Source organism: Pelophylax lessonae, assembly GCF_965119305.1.
Source record: "Pelophylax lessonae genome assembly, chromosome: 9".
Lineage (NCBI taxonomy): Eukaryota > Metazoa > Chordata > Amphibia > Anura > Ranidae > Pelophylax > Pelophylax lessonae.
In genome coordinates, this window is record NC_138776.1 from 57648713 (window position 1) to 57674291 (window position 25579).

General features: G+C 48.3%; 1 protein-coding gene across 3 annotated transcripts in view; it reads left to right on the top strand.

Annotated features, from left to right (window-relative positions):
- Positions 1-7124: 7124 nt before the first annotated feature.
- ENO4 (enolase 4) overlaps positions 7125-25579 on the top strand; it is a 66895-nt gene continuing 48440 nt past the window's right edge. For all 3 annotated transcript variants that reach the window (XM_082266772.1, XM_082266774.1, XM_082266773.1), the window contains exons 1-2: positions 7125-7359; positions 12877-13005. In XM_082266772.1, coding sequence (XP_082122898.1) covers positions 7216-7359; positions 12877-13005 — 273 coding nt within the window. In that variant the 5' untranslated portion in view covers positions 7125-7215. The remainder of the gene's footprint in view (positions 7360-12876; positions 13006-25579) is intronic.

The following is a 25579-nucleotide window of genomic DNA, read 5'->3' on the forward strand; positions in this document are numbered from 1 at the left end:
AGGAGAGACACCAGTATAGAAATGCTGCAAATAGGAAACTGGTCCCTCTAGGGTTAAAGGATAAGTTCACCTTTTTTAAAACAAAATGGTAAATGCACGTAATAAAATGTGCATTCACCATTTTATTTACATTTTTTATGAGCCTGGAAAGCATTGCAGCAGAGAACAGCAGATCGCTGATGCCATGCAGATCTCCTGCAGGCTGTCAACGTAAGCCGTCTGTCTCAACAGGTAGTTCATTGAGAACTTACAAGCCGACTGCTGCAAAGGCTATCAGTAGTTGTAGCCCATTCATTCACAAAACACTGTGTATGAATGACGTGCAGAGCCCTGCATGGCCATGATTTCTTTAGATTTTAATGGGGGATGATGAGAATTTGCTGGGGCCGGCCTGGAACATTAGTAGCATGTTACACCCTGAAAATAGGTGACATGTTACAAAAGCATACCTCATATTTTGAGATGGGAACAGGAGAAGACTATTAACAAAAGTATGTAGGCATAGGTCACACCCCTTTAAAGGAGAGATATGCAGAACAAATTATTAGTTAAACCTGCAAATGCTTTTTTTTTTACTATACTTTTTTTAGAATACTTTGCATTCACTGAGAGAATGCAAAGTGTCCTCTGAATGGTGAAAAATGGTGGATCTTCTTCCCCCGCTCGCTGTCACAATTTAAAAAAAAAACATACATTTTTACATAAATTTAACATAAATTCTTGCTTAATCTAAACATAAAAATGTATTGAGCTAATAAAGTTGTGTGTGTGTGAATGAGGTCGTGAGGCTCATTCACAAAAGGGCTGTGGCCTGTACGGTGTGAATCTGCATTTTTTTTTAATGTGGCTATTGCTGTGGACAGGCAGCCTATGTTACGCTATGGGGATGCAGCAGTTGTACGAACACAGCCGCAGGTTCTAATTTGATGGGCATGTGGATGCAGGTGTATGGCCTCAAACACTGACAGTATGGATTTGGGACCACACACCCACACCCTCACACCTGTCAGATAAGGACCTGCGGCTGACTTTATGCAGCCGCTGTATCCCCATAGAGTAACAGATGACAACTAAATTAAATAATACCCCTCAGGAAGTTCCGCCATGGCTAACAGAGGATAGACTTAGAACTAACATAGAGAAACTTAACATAAATAAATCACCGGGACCGGATGGCTTGCACCCGAGGGTTCTTAAAGAGCTCAGCCAGGTGATAGCCAGACCATTATTCATTTTTTTTTTCTTTTTTTATTATTATTGATCTTTAAGGATAGTTTACAGACGGGCATGGTGCCAGCTGATTGGAAAAAAGCCAACGTGGTACCAATATTTAAAAAAGGGCCGAGATATATCCCGGGTAACTATAGGCCAGTCAGCCTAACATCTGTAGTCTGCAAGATTTTGGAGGGGATGTTAAGGGACTATATACAAGACTTTAGTAATGAAAACGGTATAATTAGTAGTAATCAGCATTCAGATTTATTAAAAATTTTCTTGCCAGACCAATCTATTAACTTCTACGATGAAGCGAGCTGCCACCTAGATAAGGGTAAGCCTGTGGATGTGGTGTATCTGGACTTTGCAAAGGCATTTGACACCGTTCCCCACAAACGCCTATTGGACAAACTAAGGAATGTAGGTATGGACCATAGGGTGAGTACCTGGATAGAGAACTGGCTTCAGGGAAGAGTCCAGAGGGTGGTGATAAATGGGGAGTACTCGTATTGGGCGGGTGTGGAAAGGGGGCCCCAAAGGTTCTGTCCTGGGACCAATCCTGTTTAATTTATTCATAAACAACCTAGAGGTGGGGATATCCATTACAATCTCGGTATTTGTGGATGATACTAAACTAAGCATGCCAATATCTTCTATGCAGGATGTGGAAACCTTACAAGCGGACCTGAACATAATCATGGGGTGGACAACTACATGGCAGATGAGGTTTAATGTTGAAAAATGTAAAGTAACGCACTTGGGCATCAGAAACCAGAAAGCAAGCTACTCTCTGGGGGGGGGGGGGGGGGGAACTCTGGGTGAATCTAAGATGGAAAAGGACCTGGGGGTACTAGTGGACAACAGGCTTGGCAGTGGCATGCAATGCCAAGCCGCTGCAAGCAAAGCCAACAGAATACTGGGATGTATAAAAAAGGGGATTCACTCCAGAAATAAAGAGATAATTCTCCCTCTCTACAAGACCCTGGTCCGGCCCCATCTGGAGTATTCTGTCCAGTTCTGGGCACCGGTCCTCAGGAAGGATGTGCTGGAATTGGAGAGAGTCCAGAGAAGGGCAACAAAAATAATTAGGGGAATGGAGGACATCAGCTATGAGGAAAGACTACAAGCACTGAACTTATTCTCTCTGGAGAAGAGACGATTGAGGGGGGATATGATATCAATGTACAAATACTGTACTGGTGATGACCCTAGCATAAGGAACAAACTTTTCAGAGAAAGGGAATACAATAAGACACGTGGCCACTCACTAAAACTAGAGGAAAAATGGTTTAACCTTAAAACACGTAAAGGGTTCTTTACTGTCAGAGCAGTAAGGATGTGGAATTCTCTTCCACAAGCAGTCGTATCAGCAGGGAGCATCGAAACTTTCAAAAAACTATTAGATGGGCACCTTTAAAGACCACAACATAAAGGGGTATACAATGTACGGTTAACAGCAAACACACACACGCATCATAGGTTGAACTGGATGGACTGGTGTCTTTTTTCAACCTCACTAACTATGTAACTCATTCACACTGTATGGACCAGTTTTTTAATGATTTTCTACAATTTAAACTTTTAAAAACTTTTTTACATTTTTTTTTCAATGCTGTTGGGGGGAGGGGCTTGGGTGAAATATCAGGGGTCCAAACAGACCCCTGACATCTCGCCTTTGAAACAGAGAAAGGAATAGAGGACACAGTTTATCCAGTTCCTTTCTCTGCAGCCTCAGCATTGAAGATAAATGAATAGGAGACAGAGGCTCCCGTTCATAAACCGAAGCATAGTAAACAGTTTACAATGCTCAGTTATTAATGGACACAGGAGCGATCGGTACCCATCCCACACTATGTCCAATTTATTCACTAAAAGAAGTAATGTCATTCAGTGACGGGACTAGGTCATCCAGGGCCCAGAGCTAAAATTCCAAACTGCACCGCCTTCCATGCTCATGATGTGAAAGCTTAGGGGATACTATGCCCAGCAGTCACTTGCTTGTCAAAATCCCTGCTGCTGTCACTTCTCCTGTCAGCCTTGCAACAGAAGGAAACCATTGCACCCAGGGCAGCCGGCCCTGATGTAATTTACCGGCCCCTTCCCTCACTCTTAGTCCTGACAGCTGACCCTTCCTACTGTGTACCAGCAGCGCCCGGTGGAAGAGGAAAGCTGGCAGCGCTGCTGGGGGGCACACTGGGGGGGGGGGGTGATCCAATGTGGGCAGGACAGAGAGGTGGATCAGTGCAGGGGGCCAATTACAGAAACTATGCATTGTGTTTCTCTCCCTGCAGCAGCTGAAAGCCGGCGAGAGGAAGAGGGGGAGAAACCAGCTTTCAGCTGCTTCAGGGAGAGACACACAATGCATTGTTCCTGTAACTGCTCCCCCCCCCTCTCCGATCTACCTACCCCTTATGTGCCTGAGCCCCCTACAGGAGGACCGGTGCTCCTCCCCCCCGATCGGTGGCCCTGGTTCAATGCAGGCAGCCTGTTGGAATCAATGACAGGCCACCGGCTACAGAGATCTCTAAGCGCACCCTTGAGTGTGCGTCTGTGTGGGTCAGATTCACGAACCAGAATGCAATCTATCTGTGTCCTGGTTCAGGAAGTGCGTAGAGGTTTCTGCAGCCTGTCATTGCTTTCAACAGGTGCCTGCAAGGGACATCTGTGCATCCTGCGATTGAAACACTTGTGTGAATGGGCTCTATCACTGACCAGGGGAAAAAAATGTTTTGTTTTTTCCTTTAGGTTTTGTTTTGTTTTTTTTTGTCTATGGATTGCACAAAAGCCTAAAATAGTTTTTATTTCCTGTTCAATGTTTGTATTGAAAGTTAGGTATGTGTTCATGCAAACAAAAGACGTACATATTAGTTTGAAAAGTCTATATAAGTTGTGGTATAAAATTATTTTTGTGAGACACTACTTACTAACAAAAAAAAATATATATATATATAAATATTTATATATGTCTACTGTATATACTGCATATTTAGGTCTTGTTTGGGTGGCAAAAATGTGTGGCTGAGCCGTGTTTTTGCTACTTACCAACCCCCCCCCCCCCCCAAGCTGCAAAAGACAGTGGATGGGGGTGTTTACATGCCGAAGCCACAAGGTAACCTGACACATTTAGGTCAATGGGGAAGCGCTGCAAACGCCCAGCACCCGTGTGCAATGCAGGTAGTTGCGACCTGTTTGTTGGCAAAAATTGAGTTAAAACGGGCGGTAAGGAGGCGTCGCAATAATTCCTCGCCACCTGTCAGTAGCCTCTGAAGCAAGATCCGAACGTGGCCCGAGTCTCAGAGAGAAGCGAGATTTAGATGCATGTCTATATCTACCCAGGGCTGGTGCTTCCACTAGGCAAACTAGACAGCCGCCTAAGGCGCATTGCCACCTAGGGGCGCAGCCAGGAGTCGGCACTCTCTCTCCATCATGAATGATTATTGTGAGCTGAGGGGAGAGGTGGTGGTAGGGGAGGAAGAAGGGACAGAGAAAGATGCCAGGTGTCTTGGGCAGTGGCGGAACTATCAGGCCATGGCTTTCCACCACTGTTGGAGGGGCCCCAAGAGGCAGGAATGGAGCCCACCAGAGTGCTGCCTGCATGATGATCCTCTTCAGCTGGGGCTGAACAGCCTTAACCCCAGGCAGGAAGTGACTCTCTGCACTGAGCTGGTAGGCAGCCGTTCATTTCCCTGGGTTGGTATTAAGCAGGGAGCAGAGGAGAGCTGAACCTGAGCTCGGCACTGGAGGGCGGAACCTTTACTGGGGCAGAAGCAACGAAGCACCGGAATGGTCTGAGGAGGTTGGTGATGAAGGACATGCGGAGCTCTCGGACTGCTGCTTTTCCCTCCACCAGGAGCCGGTTGGAGCTGTGGTGAGCACTGTGGTCCAGGAGAGGAGCGTCTTGGGAGAAGGAATCAGCAGGATCACTGTGGAGGAGGGCAGAGTGGGGGCCACTCTCTTCATACCACCCAGTTAGTGTCCCCAGAACAGGGGATCGGAGTCCCTGGGTGTTACATGGAGCATCCCTGGTATGAAAGGGAATCGGGGTCACCAGGTGTGCCATGGGGAATCAGAGTCACCAGGTGTGACATGGAGGATACGGGTCACCGGGTGTAACAGGAGTTCGGGGTCACCAGGTGTGCCATGAGGAATTAGGGTCCCTGGGTGTGCTATGGGGGATTGGGGTCCCCAAGTGTGACATGGAGGAACATCAGGGTCCCCAGGTGTGACATGGAGGAACATCAGGGTCCCCAACTGTGACATGGAAAAACATCAGGGTCTGACATAGAGGAACATTTGGGTCACTGAGTATGACAGCATGACATGGAGGAACATGGGGGTCCTTGGGTGTGACATGGAGGAACATCAGGGTCAGTGGGTATGACAGCATGACATGGAGGAATATTGGGGTCCAAGGGTGTGACATGGAAAAACATCAAAGTCCCTGGGTGTGACACAGAGGGACATTAGGGTCCCTGGGTGTGACATGGAGGAATATGGAGGGTCACTGGGTATGAAAGCATAACATGGAGGAACCATCGGATCAGGGTCACTGGGTATGACATAGAGGAGTTTTTAACCCATTCCCTTTTTTTTTGGAAGGGGCGCAAGTAGCTGGTCTTGCCTAGGGCGTAAAATAGTCTAGCACCGGCCCTGTATCTACCTTTACAAGCACTTCCCAAAGTGATTCCCATCCACCACACTGTCCCATTGTAGTAAAATACTGTGCTCTGTTCCCCAAATCAATTCAGTTGCTGATACCATTGTCCTCCCCAGTCCGCCCTGCAGATGGCAGTATACAGCCAGCGCCACCCATGCATGCGCAGTCTGCTCACTTTTGCAGCTCAGTGTTTTTGTGAGAGTAAGGGCCAGTTCACACTACAGCATGGTGCTACAAAGGTGCATCCTGTGAACGTTTCCCACACTGAAATGCATTGCCCTTGAGAGACGTGCATGGTCGCTATTAATTGTTAATGGCACCCAACACGCTTCCCGCAAAAGCAGCGCATTTGTGGCCACCTAACCACATTGTATCGCAGCAACCATGCTGTATGGTGTGGACTGTGGGTGGCAGTATACACCTAGTGCCACATGCGCAGCCCCACCCAGAATCTAAAAATGAACACTCCTCGCCCCCCCCCCCCCCCCCCGTGCATGCGTGGTCTGCTCGCTCTCACAGCTCAGTGTTTCTGTGGGAGTAAGGGCTGGTTCACACTGTAATGTGGTGCTGGAAAGGTGCATGCAATGCATGTTTCCCACATTGCATGTGAATACGCTGCGCGCTCGCCATTAATTGTTAATAGCACCCAACATGAATCTTGCAAAAGCAATGCATTTTACGACCACCAATCCACATCGTACCGCAGCGACCATGCTGTGTGGTGTGGCACAATTAGCAAAAGTAGTGATTGCAATCGTTTTTACGTGTCCTGTGCATTTGGCTTCAGGATGTCAAAACTGGAACGTGAGGGACTGTGCGGGAAACCCTGAGTTCCAGAGTGAGTTCATAGGTGTCAGCCCTGCCCATCATCTTTTGCAAAACTACTAAATCACTCCCCTTGTTCTTATAGGAACAGTACAGGGATTTGTAGTCCGAGATCAGAAGAGGAGACAAACACAATGAGATGTACAGCACCGCTCTCAGCAGATATCATTCCTATTATTCCCCCTCACTGATGGAGCAGAGATATCTAAACCCTTCTATTGGGATATGGAGGGGAGCAGAGAGGAGACTTCCATTCCAGATCCCCTTCTACTGACTTGTGTGAGGGAGGTCAGCTTCACATCTCAGCCCACTGTCAGTAAATGTATACCTGGTATGACCTGGGAGGGGCTTGGTGTCCACTCCGCCCCCGTACAATACACGGAGGAGGGGCGGACTCTGGATTGGACGGACAGGAGCGTGGCAGGGTGGATCCGCCATCTTGTAGTAGCCTGGACACTAGAGGTCTCAGTGTTTGTGCAACGGTTTCCATGGTGACTGGCAGAGCGTCCTGAGGAGACATGAGCCGCACCGACGGGAGCCGACACCGGGAGGAGGCCATGAGTGCCGCCCAATACTACCGGAGACTGCACATACCGGAGAGGGTGGAGGAGGCCCTGAACACCGGATACCGGCTCAACCCGCCCGACCTACCCGGCTACCTGGTATGAGCCCGGCTATATATATCATATACACCCCCCCCCCCATTCCCCCCTTATACCCTATTATATATCCCCCCCCCCCCCATATACCCTACTAAATATACCCCCCCTCTCACCATATACTCCTCCATATACTCTCCCTTCCCATATACCCCTTCTTACCTATATACCCCTCTCCCACCATATACCCCCTCCTCCCTATATACCCCCTCTTATTATATACCCCCTCCCACCATATACTCCGCAATATAACTCCTCCACCCTATATACCCCCTTCCCACCATATACCCCACTATACACCCCTCACCATATACCCCACTATACACCCCTCACCATATACCCCACTATACACCCCTCACCATATACCCCACTATACACCCCTCACCATATATCCCACTATACACCCCTCACCATATATCCCACTATACACCCCTCACCATATACCCCACTATACACCCCTCACCATATATCCCACTATACACCCCTCACCATATACCCCACTATACACCCCTCACCATATACCCCACTATACACCCCTCACCATATACCCCACTATACACCCCTCACCATATATCCCACTATACACCCCTCACCATATACCCCACTATACACCCCTCACCATATATCCCACTATACACCCCTCACCATATACCCCACTATACACCCCTCACCATATACCCCACTATACACCCCTCACCATATATCCCACTATACACCCCTCACCATATACCCCACTATACACCCCTCACCATATATCCCACTATACACCCCTCACCATATACCCCACTATACACCCCTCACCATATATCCCACTATACACCCCTCACCATATATCCCACTATACACCCCTCACCATATACCCCACTATACACCCCTCACCATATACCCCACTATACACCCCTCACCATATATCCCACTATACACCCCTCACCATATATCCCACTATACACCCCTCACCATATACCCCACTATACACCCCTCACCATATATCCCACTATACACCCCTCACCATATACCCCACTATACACCCCTCACCATATACCCCACTATACACCCCTCACCATATATCCCACTATACACCCCTCACCATATACCCCACTATATACCCCTCACCATATACCCCACTATACACCCCTCACCATATACCCCACTATACACCCCTCACCATATACCCCACTATACACCCCTCACCATATACCCCACTATACACCCCTCACCATATACCCCACTATATACACACTCCTCCCTATATACCGCCTCCCACCATAAACACCACTATATATCCCCCTCCCGCCATATACTCCACCAGGGCAGCCATTTAGGGGGGGGGGGCAGCCCATACACGTTAGGGGCCCCAGTCGTTCTGAGGGGCGCGACCGCCCAGGCCCCAACCAACGAGACTGAGTTGTTGCTGCTGTAGTAACTAGCAATTGCTAAAGCAGGACGGCTGCAGAGTAAGCCGATGCAGCTGAAGGGATGTCTCTTTGGCTGGATTGCGCTGTCTCTTTGCTGAAAAAAATGAGGCTGTCTCTTTGCTGGATTGGGATGTCTCTTTGCTGAATATGAGACAGTCTTTGTTGGATTGGGATGTCTCTTTGCTGAATATATGGGGATGTTGCTTTGCTACATTGGATTCATTTTCATGTATTAAGTTGTAAGAGCGTTAAAATAGCAGTAGGTGCACTGAAGAACTCGGTGGAGTGGCCAGTGGGCGGATTCGGTGGGCCCTGCGGAATGTTGGTGGTCAGGCCCGGAGGGGCCCAGGCCAAAAGCTGTGTAAGGGGCCCAAAAATTTCTGATGGCTGCCCTGTACTCCACTATATACCCCCATCCACCATATACACCCCCTCATCCCCCTCCCATTATATACCCCTCTCCTCTGTATATACCCCCTCCCACCATATACCCCATTATATACCCCCCTCCCACCATATACCCCCCTCCTCCCTATATACCCCCTCCCACCATAAACCCCATTATATACCCCCCTCCCACCATACACCCCATTCATATACTCCCCTCCATTCATATACCCCATTAAATACCCCCCTCCTCTGTATATACCCCCTCCCACCATATACTTCATTATATACCCCCCTACTCCCAATATACCCCCTCCCACCATATACCCCCTCCCACCATATACCCCATCATGTACCCCCTCCCACCATATACCCCATTGTATACCCCCCTCCTCCCTATATACCCCACTACATATCCCTTCCCACCATATACTCCACTATATAACCCCCCTCCCACCATATACTCCACTAAATACCCCCCTCCCACCATATACTCCACTATATACCCCCTCCCATCATGTACCCCTCTCCCTCAATGTACCCCACTTTATACCTCCTCCCACCATATACCCCCTCCAACCATCTACCGCACTATATACCCCCCTCCCACCATATACCCCACTATATACCGCCCTCCCACCATATACTCCACTATGTTTCCCCCTCCTCCCAAAATCCCCCCTCCACCATATACCCCATTATATACCCCCTCTTCCGCCTCCCTTTATACCCCCCTCCCACTATATACCCCCCACCTTATACTCCACTATATACCCCCTTCCCACCATATACTCCACTATATACCCCCTCCTACCTATATACCCAACTATATACCCCCTTCCACCATATACCCTAATATACATCCACCCCCCACCATATACCCACCTCCCACTATATACCCCCCAACACAATATACCCCCTCTCACCATATACCCCACTATATACCCCTCCCACTATATACACCACCCCAACCATATACCTCACTATATACCTCCCTCCCACCATATACACTACTATATACCCGCCCTATATACCTCCCTTCACCCATATACCCTACTTTATACCCCCTCCCACCAATTACCCCTCTCTCACCATATACCCCATTATATACCTCCTCCCACTATATACCCCTATCCCACCATATATCCCACTATATACCTCCTCCCACCATATACCCTACTTTTCGCCCTCTCTCTATATACCCCTCTCCCATCATATACCACTCTATATACCCCCCTCACACCATATACCCCCCTCACACCATATACCCCTCTCCCACTAATATACCTCCCCTCCTACCATATACTGCACTATATATCCCACTGTATACCCCCTTCCAACTATTTACCCCCTCCCACCATATACCCCACTATATACCCCCTCGCACTATAAACTGCTCTCCCACCATATACAACCCTCCTACTATATACCCCACTATATACCCCCTCCCACTATAAACCGCTCTCCCACCATATACCCCCCTCCTACTATATACCCCTTCCCACCATTTACCCCACTATATACCTCCCTCCCACCATATACCCCACCACATACCCCCTTCCAACTCTATACCTCCCTCCACCCATATATCCCCTCCCACAATATAACCCCCCCCCCACACCATATTCCCACTATATAACCAGTCCTACCATAAACCCTACTATATTCCCCCTCTCACTATATACCCCCTCCCATCATATACCCCTCTATATAGCCCCCTACCACCAGATACCCCACATGATAATCCTCTCCCATGATATACCTCCCTCCCACCATATACCCCACTATATACCCCTTTCCCACTATATACCCCCACCATATACCCCACTATATTCCCTCTCCCACTATATACCCCCTCCCACTATATACCCCACTATATACCTCCCTTCAATCATATAACCCACTATATAACCTCTCCCATCAAGTCCCCCTCTCCCACCATATACCCGCTCCCACTATATACCCCACTACATAGCCCTCTCCCACCATATACCCCACTGTATACCTCCTACAACCATACAGTATACCCCCTATATACCCCCTCCCACCATATACACCACTATATACCCCTCTCCCACTATATAGCCCCACCATATTCCCCTCTCCCACCATATACCCCACTATATACCCCCTCCCACTATATACCTCCCTTCAACCATATACCCCACTACCCTCTCCCACCAAGTCCCCCTCTCCCACCATATACCCCTCTACACACCCCTCTCCCACCATATACCCCACTATATACCTCATCTAACTATACACCCCTCTCCCACCATATACCCCACTATATAACCAACTCCCACCGTAAACCCCTCTATATATACCCTCTCCCACTATATACCCCTCTCCCACCATATACCCCACTATATACCTCCCTCCCATCATATACCGCACTACATACCCCCTCCCACTATATAACTCCCTCCCATCATGTACCCCTACTATATACCCCCCTCCAACATTGTACCCCACTATATACCTCCTTCCTATCATATACCCCCTCCCACCATGTACCCCTCCCTCCCACCATATACCCCACTATATACCCCTCCCACCATATACCCCACTCTAAACCTCCCTCCCACCATATAGCTCACCATATACCCCCACCCACCATATACCCCACTGTATACCCCCTTCCACTATATACCCCCTCCCATTATATACTCCACTATATACCCTTCTTTCACTATATACCCCTCTCCCACCATATATCTAACTACATACCCCATCCCACTATATATACTCCACTATATAACCCCTCCCACCATTTACCCCACTATATACCCCCCTCCCACCATATACCCCACAATATACCCGTTATGTAATTCCCCCCCCCCCCTCCACACACACATACCCCACTTTATTCCCCTCCTCCCCCCTTTGTACAACAACATATACCTTAACCCCCTTCCCCGCCTTATATACAGAATACCCCTACTGCTATGTGTACTCCTCTCCATATATACCCCAACTACCACCACTAACCTACCTCAGTACCTGTACCAGTATGTATCCCCAAATGCAATGTTCCACCCCCCCCCCCCCCCACACACACACATGTTCCTTAAAATGGCTGTAGTCATGCAATGACCACCAGCTGGAAACTGTAGACAAAGTGAAGAAATTTAATCAGCACACCATGGATTCCTCAGATGGGTCCAAAGCTTTATTCACATGGTCACACTGTACACAGACGAAACGATGACAGAGGAGCCCCGTGTGTCTCCGAAACATTGCCCTTCTGAGGAATCCTTGGTGTGCTGATTACATTTCTTCACTCTGTGTATCCCCCACACATACTGGAAGTCCCTTGTATCTTGCTCCACCAACCCATTCTGCCCAGGTACCTGCCTGGAAAAAAAAGACTAATGCTGGGATATTAGGTAGAGGGTGGAGCTGATCAGAAGAAGGCAGAGGTATTCAGTAGAGGTTGGAGCTAATCAGAAGAAGGCAGAGATAATAAGTAGCGGGTGGAGCTAATCAGAAGGCGGCAGAGATATTTAGTAAATGGTGGAGCTGTTCAGAGAAAGGCGGAGATATTCGATGGAGATATTCAGTAGATGGTGGAGCCAATCAGAGGAAGGAGGGATTTATTTATTTGAGGCAGGAGACGGCTGTACTGGATATGGTTGTATTATTGTATTTTGGACGGTTGTACTGGAGATGGCTGTACTATATACCTTCTCATTCCACTTTTCACTTTTTTTTGCAGTCTAACTACTTTGCGGAACTGTCAAAGCCTCCGGTGATCAGCAATCTCCGTGGAAGGAAAATTCTGGGTGGAGCAGGAAATGCGGCCCTGGAGGTTGAAGTGTTTTGCACAGTGAGGAACAATGACAAGGTACCCCATACCCTGTATACAGTATAACTTCCCCCAGCTGATTATCAGTGGTTATAGATCTATGGTGGCTCCCATTTTGTTCTCCTCTCTCAGGAAATACCAGTTACCTGGCAGTTCTGAAGACCTGGAACAATCTGCAGATCCAAAATCTTAACTTCACTTTTTACATGCTTTTTTGGGTCAGTGACTTAGAAATGGAGACAGCCAGGGATGTGGCATTCTTTAGAAGCAGGCAGTATTTCTGACAGCTCAGTGTATGTAAACCAGAACTATGAACTACTCTTATTTTTTCCCTTTTCGTCTATTAAATATACCATTGTAAGTGTTTTGTTCTATCTGTTCAGTAAGTGCAAAATTCCCCTATTGATCCTGCCAGAACTCCAGAGAGCTGATAACTTCCTGTTCTGACTCTTTTCAGTTGCAATGTTCCCAGCTATCTTAGAGAACCCCTCCCCCAGATTTATGGAGAAGAGGGGAAGTGTTCTGCGGTCCCCCCTTAGGGTGATAACACTGCTCCCCTATAAATAGAGTACAGTGAGTGAGCCTTGTCATCCTGGGACATGAAATGTGTTAATGGCAGAATCATCACATAAAGAAGCAATAAAGCTTGAAAAAAATGAAAACAAATGCAGCCGTCACATGTAATGGAAAGCTTCAATACATGACATTTTTTTTTAAATTTGGATTTAGAGTCACTTTAAAGCAGAACTCTAGGCATCAAAGTAATAATTTCATGAAACATGATCTATAAATAGAGGGGGCAGACCTATCAATCATCCGCCTGGTCTCCTTTCATAGATCACTTTCCATTCATAGAAGCTTTAGCACAGCATATATGTAGGGCAGAGCTGGGTGGAATTAGAGCCAGTGGCAGCTTCTTAATTCTATTCACCGTTGTCACACTAGAAGAATATGACAGCGGGGGTAGGAGGGGCATAAACAGAGGAAGATTTCACCTAAAAGAATGAACATCAGCACAAAGGATATATCCAAATGCCTGTAAGTTAGTCCCTTGCACTGATTTTTTTTTTTATTAAGGCTGCACTTAGGCTTTAACATGTGGAAATATAGACAGATAGAGAGAATAAAACACTTCTCACTTCCCTTTAATGGAAAAAAAAGAAAGAATTTACCGTAAAATCCTTTTCTCTGAAGTTCATCGACAGACGCAGCTCCATCTAGTCAGAGACTATAGGGTTATGCTCCTCCTATCAGGAATAGGCACTAGGCAAGAAAAAAGATTAACCACACCTATGGAGGCTGTCCCTGCAGGCTTAACCCCACACACCCTGCTATCATCAAGCAGTTTAGTTGCAAGCAGTGTTTAGAATAGAAAAAAAACAATTCAATCATAAGTAGAGGGGCGGGTGCTGCATCTGTTGATGAACTTCAGAGAAAAGGATTTTACGGTAAGTTCTTACAAAAATACAGTTTTCTCTATTGTTCATCGACAGACGCATCTCCATGTAGTCAGAGACTATAGGGATGTCCCAAAGCAGTATATTAATGAGGGGTGGGAAGACAATGCAAACGGAAACTTAACTCCCCAAAGGCTAAACTTAGCCAACCAGGGAACATGGAGCTCAATCAGGAACAACTGGAGCTTTCCCTGAAAACACAATACACCCTCAAAGAGAAACAAAAAAAAAAAAAACAATTCTCTTTAAACAGCAGCCTGCAAAACCTTGTGGCCAAAAGAAGCATCCGAAGATGCCAACACATCTGCTTTGTAGAATTTTTGTTAACGTATGCACAGACGACCAAGTTGCCGCCTTGCAGACTTGCAGCACCGACGCCTGATGGCGAAAAGCCCAAGAGGCACTCCGCGCTCTAGGTAGAATGCGCCTTCAATGGGAAAGGCGGAACCTGACCCTTCAGTGAATAAGCCTGAACTACAGTCTGCCTGATCCATCTGGATATGGTCACTGCAGACACAGCCAATCCCTTACGAGATCCTTCAGTAAGAATAAAAAGGGCGTCTGATATTCTAAAAGACTCAGTGGTCTTCAGATAGACCCTGATCGCCCTGAACCCCATCCAAAGAGTGCAACACAAATTCCTTAGAATGTTTGGGCTTAGGGCAGAGTGAAGGCAACACAATGTCTTCATTCAGATGAAAATCCGAAACAACCTTAGGAAGAAATGACTGATTAGGTCGAAGTACCATTTTATCCCTGTGTATCACCAGATAAGGTGAGCGGCAGGACAACGCCGCCAGTTCAGATACTCTGCGAGCGGAAGTGATATCCACCAAGAAGGCAACCTTCTGGGACCACGAAAGCAGAGAAATCTCCTGACTGTTCTCACAAGGAGGCTGTTGAAGAACAGATAATACCAGATTGAGGTCCCATGGAGGTAGCGGGGATCTTCTCAGAGGAGTCATATGGCGCACTCCCTGTATAAAGGTACAAATCAAAGCATTGCATAGCTAACGGGCATTGGAAATATATAGTCAAAGCCGACACTTGGCCTTTGATAGTGCCCAAAGCCAACCGCTGTTCAACTCCTTTCTGCAGAAAGGCAAAGACCTTGGCTATCGAAAACAAGCGAGGGTGACCCTTCAGTGATTCAAACCATGAAATATACTATTTCCACATACGATGATATATCTTCCTAGAAGTCAACTTCCTAGTCTTCAATAGCGTAGGAATCACAGAGTTAGAAAGACCTGTATCTCCCAACACCTGGCTTTCAACAGACATGCCATTAAAGCCAGCGACTGCAAAGCAGGTTGGAAGATTGGATCTTGAGACAGCAGATCTTCCCTGAGAGGAAGTCTCCAAGGAGCACTGGCGACCAACCTTACTAGGTCTGGCCGACGAGGCCAGTCCGGGGTCACCAGAATGACCAGAACCATTCCACCTCTATCCTGCACAGAAGCCAGGAACCTTCTTGTTGAGGCGAGAAGCAAACAGATCGAACTCGGGAGTCCCCCATCGAACATACAGGAGATGAAACCCTTCCGGGTGCAGGGACAACTCCACTAGATCCAACAACCGACGACTCAGATAATCCGCATGCAATTTCTCCACACCTGGAATGTGTACAGCAGAGAGGGCTGAAATACATTTTTCCACCCAGGCCAGAATCTCGGCCACCTCATTGGCTGCCAAGACACCCTTGGTGCCCCCCTGGTGATTGATGTAAGCGTCTGATTGAATCCGAACCGGACAATCCTGCAAACAAGTCGTCCAATGGCTCAGACAAAGCGTTATTACTCTGAGCTCCAAAACATTTATTGGTAGTTTCAACTCTTCCATTGTGCAGGTACCCTGGGCACAGAGCTTCCCCAGCACCCTGCCCCAGCCTGATAGGCTGGCGTCCGTGGTCACCACCGTCCAAAACAACGGGAGGAAGGATTTGCCCTGGCATAGTGCTGGAGACTGAATCCACTACAACAGAGCAGACTGTGTTGTGGCTTAACCGAATCAAAGAGTCCAAGGACTTTGGATCCTTGTTTCTTTTAACAAGAATCTCCCTTTCTGGTATGGAACTGAGCAAACGGAACCGCCTCGAAGGTTGATACCATCAGACCCAAGGCCCGCATGCAAACTCGAAGAGAGGACAGATTGTTCGCCAACAACAACCGAATCGCCTCCTGCAACTTTTGCAGCTTGTCTTGGGGAAGAAACACCTTGGCCAAGGCTGAATCCAGAGACCAGCCCAGATAATCCAGTCTCAAGACAGGTGTCAGCGCGCATTTCTTGAAATTGATGTTCCAACCGAAATCCTGCAGAGTTCTGACGGTGACAGTCAGATCCCTCAACAAGATTGAAGGAGAGTCTGCTCTCAACAGGACATCTTCTAAGTACCCCAGTACCGCAATCCCCCGCTGGCACAGCAATGCCAAAACTGGTGCTAAGACCTTGGTAAACACTCTGGGAGCTGAGGCGAGATCAAAGGGTAACGCCACGAATTGATAATGCTCCTCTGCGACCGCAAAGCGAAGAAACCACTGGTGTCCAGCGTAAATAGGGATGTGTAGATATGCGCCCTTGATATCTGAGAAATCTCCCTGGTGTAGTGACGCCACTACCTTGCGGATGGATTCCATTCAAAATTTCTATACCCGCACAAAGTGGTTCAGGGCCTTGAGATCCAGGATGGAACGCAACTTGCCTTCCTTCCTGGGCACGGTAAAGAGGTTTGAATAAAACTCTTGAAAACGTTCCTGAAAAGTAACTGGTACAATCACTCCTTGCGACAGCAAATCGTGTACTGCCCCTTGCAAGGCCCTTAAATGGACTAGGGAGAGTAGGAGAATGGACAGGAAGAACCTGTCCGACTGGCAAGATCAGAATTCCATCTTGCACCCAGATCGGATCAATTTGTGAACCCAATTGTCCTGAATCAAGGAGGTCCAGGGTTCCAGAAAGAAACAAAGACATCCCCCCACCCCAGAATCGGGTGAGGGCGCACCTTCATGCAGACGAGGACTTGTCTGCAGGTCCAGATTGGCCGGTCTTGCTTTCCCCAACCACAGCTTCTTGGAACCCCCAGAAGACATGAATTATTTACCTTTTTCTCGCGACCCAGAGGCACGAAAAGACGTTTTATGAGCATTAAAGGAAGGCCCCCACCTAGGATCTGGCGCCTCGCCCTTAGAGGATTGGGGAAGATGATGCTCTTACCCCCTGTGATACCTTTGATCAACTCGTCCAGAGAAGATCCAAACAGCCTCTCCCCTAAGAAGGGAAGATCAGTCAAGGCCTTTTTAGAAGCCTGGTCCGCCGACCAGCTTTTTAGCCACACCATGCGCCAAATAGCAATCCCCACTGCTGACGCCCTGGCCACCAACGGGGCTGAATCCAGGGGCCTAGCACACATGAACACCAGGGCTTGAGCCAATTGGTCCAGTAGTTCCAGCATAACAGGGGGGAGCCGTTCAGCTTCCAAGTTGATTTTAAGTAACTTCACCCATTCCGTAGCAGTCTGTGCTACCAAAACATTGACAAAGGTAGTCTTTAATATGTGACTTGCTACCACATGTAAATGGCGGGACAAGGATTCCACCCGTCTATCCACGGGGTCCTCAAAAGTTGGAGACTCTTCCACCGGTACCAGAGTCGCTTTATTCAACCTGGACACCGGGGGATCCACTTTTGGTGGTACAGTCCACCTAGCGAACACTGCCTCCGCAAAGGGGACACGCCTTGCAAAACGCTTAGGCACCACCAACGTGCTGAATGTGCCAACATTGTTCATCCACAATAGTATAAAACAATTCTGGACATGGGAACACCTTGCCCAATTTATGAGGATTTGTGGGAGCCAAAAGCCACCTGCGTACCTGGTGCTGTGGGTTCATCAGCCAATCTTAAAGTTTCCCGCTCTGAAACTATCAAAGCTTCCACCAAAGCGCGTTCTCACGCGACGGCTGATGTGGGCAGGTCACCTTCACCGTTAGAATGTGACGACACCGACCCCTCAGAGTGGTCTGCGGTGGCCATGTCTATCTCAAAGTCCGAAGACCCTGCTGTAAGGTGAGGGCGGAAGGCGTTTGTGGCTGGCAACACTAGCAAAGACAAAATCTACCTTCATCAGATTTTGCAAAAAAACTGCAATCTCTGGCTGGGACTGTGAACCAGAAGCTCCCACAATCGCTCCCAGGGTGGTCTGCATGTAAAATATTATCCTGAGACTCCATGTTACACTTTTTAAAATATTTGGGCAGTGTCTCTTTAAAAGCAGAGTGACTGTACAGGAAGAGACAACTCAGCCTCCATAAGCTAAAAACCGTGCTGCATGCCTGTCCAGCCTATGGACCTCAGGAAAATGGCCGCTCATGCATTCTCAATGGGGAATTATAGAAAATGGCTGCCCATATAATGTAATGGGCATATAAAAATCATGATCCACAGCAAAATGGCGGCCCCAACGGTGTGCCCATGTGGTCTCCAGGACCCCCAAAAGAGGGCCCAGAACAATAGGCATCAGAAGGTCCCTGCCCAGGGGCCCACACAGGACAAGTCAGCCGCCTCAAATAAGCCCCACAATGGCCGCATTATTACCCCCCCCCCAAGGTAAAAACCTTCTAGGGGTAGGGCAATACCGAGGGGTACACAGGACTAGTCCACCGAGGTGCCAGGGGGACCAAGGGAGCCCCTAAGTTCCGACTATATTCCAGGGAATGGCCTACGTCTGCCCCGAGACCGCCATGGGTTTTTGGAGGGACAATTTACTCACCATACCACAGTACCAGGTGGGTGCCATTCCGAAACAGATCACCTCCCACCCGGGATGGGGATACTGTCAGCCAAGGGGAAGCTGCGACTCAGGGCGTTCCAGGTCGTATGGGTCCCAGCGAGACTGTCCACTCGCAGGCTCGTCCCCATCCGTCGAGGCACTATCGTGGCGATGCCTAGTTCTGGACTATAACCTGCTCACGCTCGCTGGCCAGGCTGGGAGACCTTAAGGATCTAGATTATCCAGTGAAAACCTCAGCCAGCTGTTGCTTGTAGTTCCTCTGGCTCTTGGTCCTTAGGAACGAACTAGTGAAAATAAAAAATCACAAACTAACAAACTTTCCTATAATAGCGAAGACCGAAGTCCCAGCGGGAAGATGAAGCTGCATCTGTCGATGAACGATAGAGAAAAAGGGATATTTCTGGGGTTGAAGCTCTGCTTATTTGCTTCCTCCCCCCCCCCCCCCTCCACTGCCATATTTTGCACCTTTCAGGGGGTGAGCGGGTATCTGGGTATGATAGGTACGCGCGCCCACTTCCTGGGAAGTTTAGCTCTCCTTCCCCTTTCCCTGATGCCTGGCCATTCAAAAAGCGCATTTTGCTTAGGACGTGCACAGTAGTGAACCGGCTGTGAAGCCACAGGGCTTTACTGCCGGGTCTTCCTTACAACAAAAGGCAGTGATAGCACCCGAGAGCCAATTTAAAAATCATCTTGGGTTAAGACACCGTTGGATCCCTGGACAGGCAAGTGTCCTAATATTAACCACTTAACGCAAACTGACATAGACCCACATCGGCTGACTTTAAGTGGTTGTCCTGGGATGATGCATCATCCCGGTACCATTTTTTAGAGCCGGCGGTCAGCTTTCCGGCGGTAACGACCGATGCAGTTTAATTGTTGATCAGCATAGCGAGCACTCCAAGAATCACTAAAGTTGCAAAATAGGCCGGAACTCCGCTTTAAGCATACATACAAGGTCTACATTTGAATGAATGTTACCAAACAGGCCCCCCTCCAGAGATTCCACAAATCTAAAAAGTCTGCTCTACGTATTTGTTTCTTGGGAGCAGAGAAGGCATAATGAACATGACGGCCCCAGAGCCTCTACCTGAATAAGTAAAAAGACTTAAGCTGGTCACCTAAGCTGGTCACAGATGGTGCGATTTTCTTTCCTGAAACCACGAGTTGCAGGAAAGAAAATTGCTCCCTTTCTTCTTTAACATGATCAGTGTTCATGGAGGAATCCCTCTCGTGGAGCTATTGTGTTCTACGGGCGATGGGAACCGTCCCCCCACAGAACACACAGTGATTATTGCTAGAGGCTATAGCCGCTGATAAAAATCTCATGAAAAATCCAACAGGCTGGTTGTTCCCAAGTTTAACGATGGATCAACTTGGGTACAATCAGCCTGCCAATACATGGTTCTATGGCTTGCTTAAGAGATTCACGATGGAGAACAACCCCCCATCTATTGATACTCTCACCCCACCCCTCCACCTCAGTTACCTTCTGGTTATGGGGAGCAGGTGACCTACTATCGGGATGCAACGCTTGGACATGGGCAACCCATCATTAGACTTAAATACCATCATGTGAGAGAGGGGAACATGATAAATATCCCTGTGTAAGCTCCAACACAGAGCTTACACAAGGTTAGGCTCTGGGAAGTAGCAGCAGATGGGAGTTGGTTCAAGAATACCTATCACTTTGCTCTGAATAAGCTTTTCAAAAATAGCAGTGTCAACTCCTGTATTTACAGGTCCTCTTAGACAGCAAAGGGCACACCATCCCTGGCAGTCGGCAGCTGTGTATGTGAATATTTGGGGGCCATATTGTTAGGTGCCCCCGGCTCTCTCCCTATATTGTCCCTGTGTCAGATGGCCTGTTAGCGCCTCTGCTGATCACCTAGTTTTCCTTTAGCTGGGCTACCAGATACTGAGGAGAAGGCTGTGGTGGCCCCATCCTCCACAGATGGATGGATTAAACGGGAAAAATTATTTTGTTTTTGTTTCTTTTCCTAAGATGAGCAGCTGTTATTTCTGTTATTTGTAACATGCCTGAAGTGGTTTGGGGTGGAAACCTCTGATCTAGCTGTCCATTGTTCTATAGAAATGATCACACCTTTGTTTCCATCCTGGATTCAGAAGTGTTACAACAGCGTTGGGTGACATTGAAGTTATTAGCGCTCTCCCTTTGTTAACTCTGCCAGATCTGATGAAACAATGAGCAAATTTCCATTGTGACTTCTCTTCTATTAATACACAGAACACAATGACACAAAACGACATTTTCTCTGTCAAAAGCAAGAAACTGTGAGATGAAAGCTCAAGGCCATCCGAGGAAAGGGTTCCACCGTCACATTCAGATGTCTTCTAAATACTAATCAGCAAAGACACTCTCTTTACCAAGAGTCGTGTGTGCCACCTGGAGAGTGCAAAATACTACTGTGTCCCCGCAACCAAGGCCATACAATCTATTCTGCATTCAATCTGATCATTTTAATTGATCGAAACAGACAATTGATAGGTTACAATAGATTTCCTGCATTGAGCTGATCACTTTCATTGACAAAAAATGATCAACATTGATGTGAAATTGATAATTTGAGCTTATTTGAAGAAATAACATTTTGTTTTCTTTCGTTCTGAAATCGCTTAGAGCAGTCCTTCTCAACCAAAGTTCCATGAAAGCCCAAGATTCCTCAAGAGTTGGTTAGGGATTCTGTAAACAATGAACGGTAGTTGACTGTTCTCCTGCCTGATGGTGCCTGCATACCTTCGGCACCATCACTATAGCCTTTCCTCATGTTTCTCAAGCAGGCAGGGGCTGACTGGCAACTTTTGGCCCAGGAAGTACAACCCAGAGGCCCGTGGTGAAGCGACTCAGCCCCCCTCCCACTCTCCCTTTTCCTGCCCCCATCCCAGGCTGAAGCTCCATTCCAGGCTAACCAGGCGGGGCAGGCTGGGAAGTACTTGTTGCACCGACTTCAGGTTTCTGAACTGGCCAGCCAGGGGGCTTCAGGGGGCAGCTGGGGCAGCTCAGTCGGGGCTGGACAGGGAGGAGGGCCTCCGGTGGGACACAGAGCCGGCCTCTGCTTGAACACAGTGTACACTATCTATGCCAGGGAAGCGGCCTGCATTTTATGCTCATCCTCATCCCACACACTGTAGGGCACTAGCATGGACTTTTACTCCTGTTCACAAAAAAACATGTCTGCGGTGGAAGCGATTCGGCTTTTTTGGGGGGTATCAGAGCGGCCCGAGGGGCAATTGCCTCCCTTCCCAGTCTACCTCTGCAAGCAGATAACCGCTGATTCCAATGGGGATATTGAATGTCTGTAACAATCCCTTCTACCACTAATCATCATTTTATCATTCCACTGACCACAAATGTAATAGGCCTTAACCCCCATTGACCATCAATGAAAGGGGCTCCTCTCCCACTTAACACAAATGTAAGGGGGCTTCTCTCCCACTGACCACCTCTCTTACTGGCCATAAGTGCTTGGGGGCTCCTCTCATACTGACCACAAATATAAGGGGCCTCTTCTTTTACAGACCTCACATGTAAATTACATAGTTGCCTAGTTAGTGAGGTTGAAAAAAGACATCAGTCCATCCAGTTCAACCTATGATGTGTGTGTTTGCTGTTAACCGTACATTGTATACCCCTGTATGTTGTGGTCTTTAAGGTGCCCATCTAATAGTTTTTTGAAATAGTTTTTGAAACTATCGATGCTTCCTGCTGATACAACTGTTTGCGGAAGAGAATTCCACATCCTTACTGCTCTGACAGTAAAGAACCCCCTACGTATTTTAAGGTAAAACCGCCTTTCCTCTAGTTTTAGTGAGTGGCCACGTGTCTTATTGTATTCCCTTTCTCTGAATAGTTTGTTCCTTATGCTAGGGTCGCCAGTACAGTATTTGTACATTGATATCATATCCCCCCTCAATCGTCTCTTCTCCAGAGAGAATAAGTTCAGTGCTTGTAGTCTTTCCTCATAGCCGATGCCCTCCATTCCCCTAATTATTTTTGTTGCCCTTCTCTGGACTCTCTCCAGTTCCAGCACATCCTTCCTGAGGACCGGTGCCCAGAACTGGACAGCATACTCCAGATGTGGCCGGACCAGAGTCTTGTAGAGAGGGAGAATAATCTCTTTATTTCTGGAGTGAATCCCCTTTTTTATACATGCCAGTATTCTGTTGGCTATGCTTGCAGCGGCTTGGCATTGCATGCCACTGCCAAGCCTGTTGTCTACCAGCACCCCCAGGTCCTTTTCCATCCTAGACTCACCCAGAGGTTCCCCCCCTAGTGAGTAGCTTGCCTTCTGGTTTCTGGCACCCAAGTGCATTACTTTACATTTTTCAACATTAAACCTCATCTGCCATGTAGTTGCCCACCCCGTTATTTTGTTCAGGTCCGCTTGTAAGGTTTCCAAATCCTGCATAGAAGATATTGGCATGCTTAGTTTAGTATCATCCGCAAATACTGAGATTGTACTAGATATTCCCTCCTCTAAATAATTTATGAATAAATTAAACAGGATTGGCCCCAGGACAGAACCCTGGGGGACCCCACTTTCCACACCCGCCCAATCCGCGTACGCCCCATTAATCACCACCCTTTGCACTCTCCCCTGGAGCCAGTTCTCTATCCAGGTACTCACCTTATGGTCCATACCTACCTTCCTTAGTTTGAACAGTAAGCGTTTGTGGGGAACGGTGTCAAAGGCCTTAGCAAAGTCCAGATATACCACATCCACAGGCTTACCTTTATCTAGGTGGTAGCTCACTTCATCATAGTAATAGATTGGTTTGGCAAGAACGATTTCTCATGAATCCATGCTGATTACTACTAATAATACCGTTTTCATTACTAAAGTCTTGTATGTGGTCCCTTAACATCCCCTCCAAAATCTTGCAGACTACAGATGTTAGGCTGACCGGCCTATAGTTACCCGGGATATATCTCTGCCCTTTTTTAAATATTGGTATCACATTGGCTTTTTTCCAATCAGCTGGCACCATGCCCGTCTGTAAACTATCCTTAAAGATCAAGAATAATGGTCTGGCAATCACCTGGCTGAGCTCTTTAAGAACCCTCGGGTGCAAGCCATCCAGTCCCGGTGATTTATTTATGTTAAATTTCTCTAGTAAAGGGTTCCTCTCCCACTGACCATCAAATGTAAGGCTGTCCTCTATTACTAATTAAAGGTGGCTTCTCTCCCACTGTCCACCAATGTAAAGCCATAAGTGAATGGGGGCTCCTCTCCCACTGACTACAAATATAGGGGGCTTCTTCTACTGACCACAGATGAAAGGGGGCTCCTCTCTCACTGACCACAAAAGTAAGGGTTCTCCTCTCCCACTGAACTCAAATGTAAGGGGGGTCTTCTTCCACTAATCACAAATGTAAGGAGGTTCCTTTTCCACTTACCTCAAATTTAAGAGGGCCCCTCTCCAGCTCACCACAGATGTATGAGGGATCCTCTCCCACTGATAATCAAATGTAAGGGGGGGTACTCTGTCAATGGTGAAAAGAGGCTTCTCTCTCACTGACCACAAGTGTAAGAGGGCTCCTCTACCAATGAACTCAAATGTAAGGGGGGTTTCTTACACTAACCACAGACGTAGGAGGGCTCTTCTCCGGCCAACCACAGATGTAGGAGGGCTTCTCTCCGGCCGACCACAGAGGTAGGAGGGCTTTTCTCCGGCCGATCACAGATGTAGGAGAGCTCCTCTCCGGCTGAGCACGGATGTAGGAGGGCTCCTCTCCGGCTGAGCACGGATGTAGGAGGGCTCCTCTCCGGCCGAGCACGGATGTAGGAGGGCTCCTCTCCGGCCGAGCACGGATGTAGGAGGGCTCCTCTCCGGCCGAGCACGGATGTAGGAGGGCTCCTCTCCGGCCGAGCACGGATGTAGGAGGGCTCCTCTCCGGCCGAGCACGGATGTAGGAGGGCTCCTCTCCGGCCGAGCACGGATGTAGGAGGGCTCCTCTCCGGCCGAGCACGGATGTAGGAGGGCTCCTCTCCGGCCGAGCACGGATGTAGGAGGGCTCTTCTCCGGCCAACCACAGATGTAGGAGGGCTTCTCTCCGGCCGACCACAGAGGTAGGAGGGCTTTTCTCCGGCCGATCACAGATGTAGGAGAGCTCCTCTCCGGCTGAGCACGGATGTAGGAGGGCTCCTCTCCGGCCGAGCACGGATGTAGGAGGGCTCCTCTCCGGCCGAGCACGGATGTAGGAGGGCTCCTCTCTGGCCGAGCACGGATGTAGGAGGGCTCCTCTCTGGCCGAACACGGATGTAGGAGGGCTCCTCTCTGGCCGAGCACGGATGTAGGAGGGCTCCTCTCTGGCCGAACACGGATGTAGGAGGGCTCCTCTCCGGCC